The 9381-nt window shown below is 63.1% G+C and overlaps 1 protein-coding gene across 1 annotated transcript; it reads right to left on the bottom strand.

The window, feature by feature from the left end:
* Positions 1-3066: 3066 nt before the first annotated feature.
* PYCR3 (pyrroline-5-carboxylate reductase 3) lies at positions 3067-8089 on the bottom strand. The gene is made up of 6 exons (XM_029203938.1): positions 7976-8089; positions 6378-6442; positions 5743-5922; positions 5206-5418; positions 4672-4764; positions 3067-4472 (listed from the first exon to the last, which is right to left on the bottom strand). The coding sequence occupies exons 1-6, from the start codon at positions 8073-8075 to the stop codon at positions 4290-4292; spliced, it is 834 nt and encodes a 277-aa protein (XP_029059771.1). The 5' UTR covers positions 8076-8089; the 3' UTR covers positions 3067-4289.
* Between the last annotated feature and the right edge of the window lie 1292 nt (positions 8090-9381).

Here is a 9381-nt window from a genome sequence, read left to right as displayed (position 1 = left end):
CCCCCCCCCCCCCGCTCGGGGTTGCAGGGATCCCAGCCCAGCCTGGCTCAGAGGAGCTCTGTTGGTGAAGGGCCGTCCCCTCCACTGGTGCCCGCGTTTCATGTGGGGACAGAACAGAGGCCGCGGGCGCCTGCTTCCCCTCCCTGGGCAGGCGCGCACGTGGGGTCTGCGGTCTTAGCCAGGTGCCCTCTCGTGCAGGCCTGGCACACACACCACAGCACTTATCAGAGAGCAGGTGGCTGTGCTCCCACCCTGGCCCCTGTGGGGCTGAGGCCTCCAGCCATGTTCCTGTCCACACCGCCCAGCACTTGTACCGGACGAGGGCCCGGCGCTCCCATCCCTCCCGACCACAGCCATGCGGTTGGTCGTCTCAATGGGAAGCACACCACTCGTTTTGTTTTTAGCGCGTTAAGTCTGTCTTTAACAGATACGCTTCAGGGACCCGGGGTGGAGGGCTCTGTGGGCTGGAAGGGAGGATGGTGCCCGGCACGCGGGGCCTCCCAAGGTTCTGGGTGCAGCGAGGGCTGTAGGTTTCTGTTCCACTCGGATTTTTAACTTTCCTTAAGAAAACATTCTGAACAGCTCTCTTGTTCCGTGGGGTTGGCGAGCACTAGACCTGGGCCCTGGTGACAGACCAGTGGCTGGGCCAGCCACAGGCCACTTTGTCCAGCCCCAGAGCCCAGAGCCATCCCGTTTCCCCGGAGCAGCCCTGTGGCACTGACGGCCATGCCAGGACAACCCTCAGTGCCTTAGCTCCCCTCCAAGGCTCCCCTGCCCAGCCTGCCCTCAGGTTTCTCTCCCGCGCCTGGCACTGCCCAAGGCGTGGCTGAGGAGCTGCTTCCCATGGCCCCATCAACTAGGCTCCTAGATGGCACAGTTTGTAAGGAGAAGGCAGGGGCTCTGTAACTGTCCAGCTCTAGATTCAGGATCCTGCTGGTGGCCTGAGGCCGAGAGACACCCACCCAGGCCTCCCAGAGGCTGCCCTGCAGACATACCCAGAGCTCTTGTGAGGGGCAGTGGGGCTGGATTGGAGGTGCTGCCTGCCTCAGCGCTCTGCCCTCATCCTCACCTGCCCCATCCTCCTGGTGGTCTGAGACTGCAGGGGCCACAGACAGGTGCTGTGTTTGTGGGACGGGAGGGCTGTGCATGGCGGTAGGACGGCTGGGCGCCCCCAGAGCAACGACGTAAACTGTTCCTTGGAACCACCCCCCCAAAAAAACCACATATGTATATGTCAAATCTGAAAGCTGAGGGACAGTATGTAGGATTTGGGAACAAGAGAAGGGAGGCTTGGCTAGCCAGGCCCAGGCAGCAGCCTCCAGCCGCAACTGCTGGGGCCCACCTGGCACCTCCACTTCCATCTGTGTCAAGCCTGCACACCTGCAGGAGCCTCTGGCGGTCTACGCTGGCCCTGGGCCTAACCAAGCAGCTGCACGCGGCTTCAGGATGTCTTGCATGTCACACCACCTGCCTCTCCAGCTGGTGGCGACCCGGGGACCCAGGCCGGGAGCTCCTGGTCACGATGGCCAGCCTGTTGGTCCTCTGCCCTGCCCGCCTATAGGGGCCTGTGGAGAGACAGACCTCAGAGCCCAGGTGGGCACCGGGCGAGGGTGGCCTCTGGTAGCATCATGGGCCCTGCCCCTCTTGCCAGGTTTCCTGCCTCAGCCTTTAATCCTCTTGTACCCCGGAGCCTGGGCAGGGGGACTGCAGTTGGTATTGAGAACCGGCTATCAGGACAGGACCTCCCACCTCCTCTCATGTGGCGCCAGCCTCGTCCCCTCTGGAGAACCAAGGCTGCACCCCAGGAGGTGGCTCTGCGCGGTCTCCAAGGCCCTGGATGGGCAGCGCGGAAATGAGGCACAGCGCGGGCTGGCCTGGGGCCTTGAAGAGTTAGGGGGCCCGGCAAGGGTGGGTCTGGGAGCCGCTTCGCTTTGCTGGGCTGGGGACTACCTCACCCAAGGGCCTCCGAAGGTGTCCTCTCTAGAATGTGGGCACTGGTGCCACCGGGCCCTGCACATGAAGAGGGTGGCTCTGGCCCCAAACGCAGCCCCAGCAATGATCCTTGTGACCCTGGGCCCCGTCGCAGCTCTGGCACGAGGTCACCCACCTCCCTGGGCTCACCTCACTGTAAACCACAGGGCAGAGGCTTCCTGTGGGAGACGCCAGCTTTTCTCTGCAGAATGGGTGAAGTGGCCTCACTGCCGATACCTGCTGGGCCCAGGGCATCTAAGCCGCTCCCTGGTTTGTGCTAAGGAGGGTAAGGCGGTTGATGGCACAGAGGGAGGGGTCTTAGTTGCTGCCTGAATTCCTTCAACAGCCCTACCTGCAGAGTGCTGGGCACCATGCTGGAGACTGGGTTTCTTGCCCTCAAGGATTACACGTCTCTTGTGAGGGTGTGGGACCCCTGTGGCCTGGGAGGTGCTCAGGGACACAGCCACCATGCTCTCCCCATCCTGTTCACAGCCCTCTGACAAATCCTCAAGGCGGTGAAGATCACTGATTCCAAAAAGCAGCCCCTGGTCAGTCACTGTCAGGGCTGGCCCCGTGGGCTTGGTGGTAGGCACAGCAGGAAAGCACTGCAGGTGGAAAGGTGAGCTTGTGGCTTCTGCTGAAGCCAGCCCAGCTGGGGGGTTGGGAGGGCAAGACCAGGCTGCAGCATCAGAGGGAACCCGTGTGAGGCCAAGCTTGCCCGAGGGGCCTCACGCTTGGGAATGAGCCCCCAGGTGACAGCTGGACCGAAGCTGGAGCGCTGGAGCACTGGAGCGCGGGGTGAGAGGAAGGGGGCGCCCTCCAGCAGGGGCTCGGGCCTCCTGGGACCCCCAGCCTACTAGCCCAAGAGCCCCGGGGGCAAGGGTGCTAAAGTGGGCTGTGGGTGCTTGCCCTGTCGAGGGACCCTTTCACAGCCAACCTCACTGACAGCAGAGGTCACCGGCCAGATAGGCCCAGCACGCTTTATAATAAAGGCTGGATGTGCCAACGTCTCATGATCCCTGTTCTAGTCTTATTTTTGTAACTGTCTAGTGCTTGGATCCAGAACACCTGATTTGAAAAAGTGGGGAGGGTACAGAAAAGGGACAACATTGATGAAAAAAGTTCACATCCACCAGCTTCTGAGAAAAGTAATTTTAGCTTCGCAGTATAAGGTGAAGAGACTTGGCCGGCCAGTGACTGGGCTGCAACCCTGCCCGCCCCTGCCCCAAGCTGCTGTTCTTGGGTCACGCCCTCTTCAACTGGCATTTCCTGTCACGGGCCATCACCAGCTGGGCTCACCGGGCACCTCACATTCAGGAGGTGACCGCCTAAGGGCAGGGCTGGGCAGAGGTGCATCTTCCACTCCCCAAGCCGAACCCTGCCTGGTCCTCAGGGATTCTGTTGGAAGATACATGGCAGGGACCCATGGACGTACAGCTGAGGGTGAGGTTGGAGTGCTGGGCGGGGGCAGGGGGAGCCTACCCTTGCAGAGCTCTCGGGTGATGGGAAACCCTGTCCCCAGACCACCTACACCCACAGCTCCGAGTCTGAGCCCAGTATCCTGGGCCTTGGCTGAGACGTGCTTCCAGGCACTTGGAATTTGGTTTTACCAGCCTCCAGTTCAATATTGGTTGCTCCATGCTATAGGACAGCCGCAGTTCAAAAGTGAAAGAAAAGGTGCCGAAATGGACTCAGGCTGAGCCTTCTAGCAGGTGGAAGGGCCAGGGTCAGACGGACAGTTGCTGGCTGAGGGCCAGCCGCCCATGAAGGCTGGAGTGGTGGGGGGCTCAGGGCTGTGCGGGCAGTGAGGGGCAGGCTGCCGTGTAAGCCCTGTTCACAGCCAGGGGATCACTTTGCCGCGAGCCTCACAGCTGGCGGGTGGAAGGAAGGGGCTCCAGCACTAGGGCCCGTGTGGGGTGGGGAGGCCCCTGTGAGCCTTGGGCTGCAGGTAGTCTGCCCCGCACCCAGAGGCCCCTCGTCCTTGCTTAGGGCCCTAAGTTGCTGGCTTTCCTGGCCTGTTGGTCCTTTCACAGACATGCTAAGAACCAAATCCTGCAGTCAGAGGCCAGGCCGTGGGACCCTCCAGGACTCTTGACCCAGGGAAGGGTCATCAGGACCAGCTCCACCTGCCGCTGGCCGCGAGCTCAGGGTCTGGAGAGGGGCCCACAGCCCGCTGTGATCCCCGCTGGCCAGGACCTGTTCTCCACCCAGCCTCCCACACCTCAAGCAGCTCCCCCACTGGCCTGCAGGCTGGAGAGAACCCGAGTCCTCGGGAAGGGGCTGGGGGGTGGCCACGGCCTGCACCCAGTGCCTGCGCCCTACTTTCTGCTGAGCTCCCGGGCCCGGCAGGTGGCAGCCTCCACGGCGCTCATGGCCGCCGCCCGCAGCCCGCCCTGCTCCAGCGCGTGGAGCCCATAGATAGTGGTGCCGCCGGGCGTGCACACGTCAGTCCGCAGCTGAGCCGGGTGCTGCCCCTTCTGCAGAAGCATCTTGGCCGTGCCCTGGGGAAAGTGGCATTGGGGTGACTCGGGGGAGGCCAGCAGCCCCTCCTCGGCTCAGCCCCACCCCCACCCCCACCCCCGCCGCCCCGTCTCAGCCCAGGCTGCTCAGGCCTCCCGTCTCCCTTTCCACAGCTCCCAGGAGGCGTGCTGCCCCCTCCCCTTCCACACACTCCCCCAGGACTGGGCAGCAGGGTCTCACCAGCAGGGTCTGGGCGGCAATGCGGTGGGCCAGGCCACTGGGCATGCCCATCTTGATGGCTCCTTCGGCCAAGGCCTCCGAGAAGGCGCACACCTGTAGCAGCGGGGGGCGGGGACAAAGCCAGCACTCCCTTGGACACAGAACCCAGCCTGGAAAAGGCTGGGGACCCTCAGGAACAAGGTCCTGCACACCAGCCACCAGAGCCGAGGCCAGAGCCCAGGGGTCTGCCAAGGGGCCAGCCTCAAAGGCCCAGGAAGGCACAGATAACAGGGGGTGGGCGGCGCACACGGGGAGCTGCGGACCCAGCCGGGGAGCCATGGGGCCAGGGGCTGTCGGGGGTGCTCCACAAGGCCTCAAAGGCCCAGGAAGGCACAGATACGGGGTGGGCGGCGCACACGGGGAGCTGCGGACCCAGCTGGGGAGCCATGGGGCCAGGGGCTGTCGGGGGGTGGGGCTCCACAAGGCCCCACTTTGCCGAGGGAGGGCCGGCCTGTGAGGGCAGGGGTTGGGGTGCGGGGACCAGACGACACTCACAAAGGCCACACCGCTGCCGCTGAGGCCAGTGTGGACGTCCACCTGGGCCTCGGGCACCTCCTCGCACTGCCCGCAGGCCTCCAGCAGGGTCCGCAGGAGCCTGGCCTCGCCGCTCCCAGCATGGCGGCCCCGTGCCATCACCATGGCCCCCTCCTGGACCACGCAGGGCAGGTTGGGCGAGACCCGCAGCACTCGCGCCATCGGGGGCAGCAGCTGGCGGGAGAGAGGCTGCGATCAGGGCGGCTGTGGGATCCGGCTGCCGGGCAGGCACACGCCGGGCCAGAGCAGGCTCCCTGCTACTTCCCGGGCGTGGCGCCCTAACCCCAGGTGGGAGGAGCCCTAACCCCAGCCCCTTAGCCACCTGGCCGCCTGTGCAGGCCGGCTGAGAGGCTGTCTGCCCCCCAACCCACCCATCCTGGTTTCTGGAAGGGCTGGACCCAGGCTGCAGCCGGTCTGGGATGGCAGGGGTGGGAGGCCAGCAGAGCCCACCCTGGGGTCAGAGCCTCAGCCCCCACTGCACCCCGACAGGCCACTCACCTCCTCCAGGGTGCTCAGGGAGACCCCAGCAGCCACAGACACCAAGATGTGCTCAGCGGTGACCACACGAGCCACCTCCACCAGGACCGCCGGCAGGATGTGGGGCTTGGTGGCAAAGAAGACGAGGGAGCAGCTCTGCAGCACCTCCCGGTTGGAGTGGGTGGTCTGGCAGCCCAGGGCCTGCAGCAGGGTTGCCGGGACCAGGCCCACGTCAGCGGGCATCCTCCCAGACCACGGCCCTCCCTGCCGGAGCCCACCCTGCAATCCCACGGGCCCCCCATTGCAAATGGCCCTAAACCTAATGCCCATCATGCGCCCAGACCACCCGTTCTCGCTCAGGATTCAACCTCAGATGGCCCTGGTGTCAGCACCTCCTCGAGCCCTCTGATCCCAGTGAGTGCCCGTGACATTCCTGCCCGTCCAGCATGCACACGCACACGCACACACACACCCCTTTACCCCACCCGGGCCCTCCACAACCTTGACTTTCCTTCTGGCCTTTGACCTCCCCTTCCCCAGCCCAGCCCAGCCCGTCTCAAAACTTTAGCTAAGTAAGCAGCACTTCCCTGGCCCCAAGGAGCCAAGAGCCATCTGAGCCCTGGGAAGCCTCCACTCAGAGGAGCTGCCCGGCTCACCCGGAAGCGGCAGAGGTTCCTGTCCGTCGGCGCGCTGGCCAGCACGTGCTGAGCTTCCACTTTTCCTGGAAGGAAAGGCAAAGGCGGGTAGGGGGTGTCAGTGAGGATGTGGCGCGGGGAGAAGCCAGCCTGGCAGGCCCCTTACAGCAGGTCTCTGAGGCTCAGCCACACCTGGGCCACGCTGAGCCTCTCCAAGAAGCCAGGTGCTTGGCGGGGCCGCTCCACTCGGCTGGGACCAGGCAGCCAGCTTCACGTGATTCTACTCAGCAGCCATCGCTGCCCACCTGCTGCTGCTGCGTCCAGACGCCCCGCCGGACACAGGGGCCGGGAGCTTGCCTTGTCTCGTGAGGACACAGATCCCAGGGATCCCTGCCTCCGGGAACAGTGAGGCTGGGGAGGGGGCATGGTGGGTAGGGAGGCTGGGGTGGGGGATGAGCTTCCTCCGGAGGGGGGTGCATCTGTACGGGGACATCCAAGCAGAGGCTCAGTGCCCGTTTGGTAGAAATCCTCTACAGATCAGATTTCTGTAAGGTCTAGCAGGAAGGCAGAAGTGCACCCCACGGCCTGAAGAGACGGTGGCAGCACTGTGAGACTCCGTGCAGCAGGGGAGGCAGGTGATACTCCAGGTTTTACAGGTAAAACACCTGAGACTTGCAGTCAACTGTTTTCTGATGATTTGACCTTGACACATGGCTGAAGGCAGAAAGCCAGTCCATATCTACATATAAAGGTTTCTGAATACTGTGGAGCATGATTAGGACAGCACCTCCATCCCTGCTGTAAGTGGCGCTCGACCGAGGATGACTTTGGCCCCCCCCCCGGACATTGACAGTGTCTGGAGACATTTTGGCTGTCACAACTGGGGGTGTCACTGACATCTAGTGGGGAGAAGCCAGGCAAGGGGCTAAACAGCCTACAATGTGAAGAATGGAGAATGATGTGGCCCCAAATGTGCACAGTGCCGGACACCAGGGGTGCAGCCGGCGAACAAACAGAAAGAAGAGTCGGAGGCTCACAGCGGTCAGGCAGCTCGACCGAGGCACGAGGTTAGGAAGTCGGCAGGAGATCCCGCGCTCTAAGCTAGGGCTGTCCAAGAGAAGTATCGCTCGAGCCACACACGTAACTTTACATTTTCTGGTAGTCTTATTAAACAAGTAGGAAGAAACGGGTGACTTGAAGTACATCTTATTTAACTCAAGGTAGCCAAAATGTTACCCTTCCAACACCTAATCAATATTAAAAGTTACTAAGATACGTCATTTTTTGTTTGGATGATAAATCTTCCAAATTCGGCGTGTATTTTATTCTGTGCACTCAGCACATCTCAACTCGGACGTGGGGACGGCCGGCGCTGAGCCTCTCCACCACGTCCCCTCCAGCCGCGCTCCCAGAGGAAGCAGACCGGAGGCACAGGGTCCGCGTGCCGCCCTGGCCCGCGCCCGCCGGCCAGCCCCACCCTGGGGCCCCTGCGCGGAGGGCCCCGTGCTGCCCGGGGCTCCGCGGGGCAGGTGAGCAACGGAGAGGTAAGCCCGTCCCTCCCACACAGGCCGGTGTCGGACGCCCGCTAGCCCGCGGGCCCGGGACCCCACGCGCCCCACCTGCTTGGATGAGGCCCTGCGCGATGGCCTCCGCCATGCGGCCGGCGCCCACGAAGCCCACGCGCCTCGGGCCAGGATCCGCCGCAACCACCGCCGCCATCCCGCCACCGCCCCGCGCCGCGCCCCGCCCGCGCCCTCAGCGCCGCCAATGGGCTACACCGCCCAGCACCTGCCCTCGTCCATTGGCTGCCGAGACCTCACGCTCCGCCCCCTCCCGCGGGCTCCACGCTCTATCGGTCGCTACCAATTGGGCTCACCCCTTCGCAGCTCATTGGCCGGAGAGATCTAGGGCGAGGAGGGGTGGGCCGCGGCGCGGAGCGCCGGGCGGGCGGCCAGAATACTGTATTGGCTTCTGTCCCGATGTGTGAAATTTCCCAAAGGGCAACTTGAGCTGGTCATTTAAAGGCGAAGGGCAGGAAAGGGTGGGGGCTCCTCTGGTCTTGTCCCAGAGGTGGGTGCCTCAGGCCTCTTGGAGGCTGCCAGTGGACTTGGGTGTGGAGGACAGGGTTGCCTGGTCAGGGCTTGTGGTCAGCTCTTCCCCAAGCCGCAGTGGGTCTGGGTGACAGCATAAAATTGGCACAGCCAGTGAAACGTGGGAGCAGGGTCTGCTTTTCTGTTAAAGGAGGTCCTCAGGCCAGCCTGGATTCTGGTTTCTGAGGGCCTCTCAGGGAGCTGCAGGGGAGACCTTCATGAGGCCTAGGTCCCCAGCGGAGACCTGGCCCCTCTTGCTGGTTCTGTGGGAGATGGAGTGCTTCGCCAGGGCCAGGGCCCACCTTAGAGACTGAGAGGGGGAGGGTGGGTGTGGGTGTGGGCTGTGCTTGTAATTTTTGATTGACATGGGAAAAACAAGGTTGAAGAACTAAGATTGCAGTTTTTAAGACTGAATTTTAAAGATGTTATTTTCTTTAAACTCTACTTTGATACGTTCAAAGCTCTTCAACAATGAGATCCCTTCATTCCTTCAACGCTGCCCCTTCAGCGTGGGGGCCCTGCTCTGGGCTGGGAACGAAGGGCACACAGCAGTGGAGTGCACAAACCCCCACCCCGCAGACTTGCATTCTGGCTGGAGAGACAGCCCCTCTACGATAAACACACACACCCCATAACCCAAGGGACAAGTCAGGACACACAACCACTACTTGTGTCCGGCCAGGCATGTCCAGGCCTCTCTGCCCCGCGCAGGGCCTCCTTCCCCCCATTCTCACTTGGCTGATCCGAGCTCCAACTCAGGGACCACCCCTCCCCCTCTCCCTGAATGCCCACAGGGGCAGACCCTTCAGATTCACAAAAGGCTGGCACCCAGGGGATACAGCATGAAGGGCCGACCAGGTCCTGGAGCTCCAAGCCCTGGGGGGTGGGGGAGGGGAGGTGTTTCCAGAGAAGCAAGCAGGTGGGGTGGGCCTCAG

Source organism: Monodon monoceros, unplaced genomic scaffold (genome assembly GCF_005190385.1).
Source record: "Monodon monoceros isolate NGI ecotype Baffin Bay Population unplaced genomic scaffold, NGI_Narwhal_1 Super_Scaffold_5, whole genome shotgun sequence".
In the NCBI taxonomy this organism is placed as follows: domain Eukaryota; kingdom Metazoa; phylum Chordata; class Mammalia; order Artiodactyla; family Monodontidae; genus Monodon; species Monodon monoceros.
The sequence above is the reverse complement of the archived record's forward strand: the minus strand, read 5'-3'. Positions and strand labels throughout refer to the sequence as shown.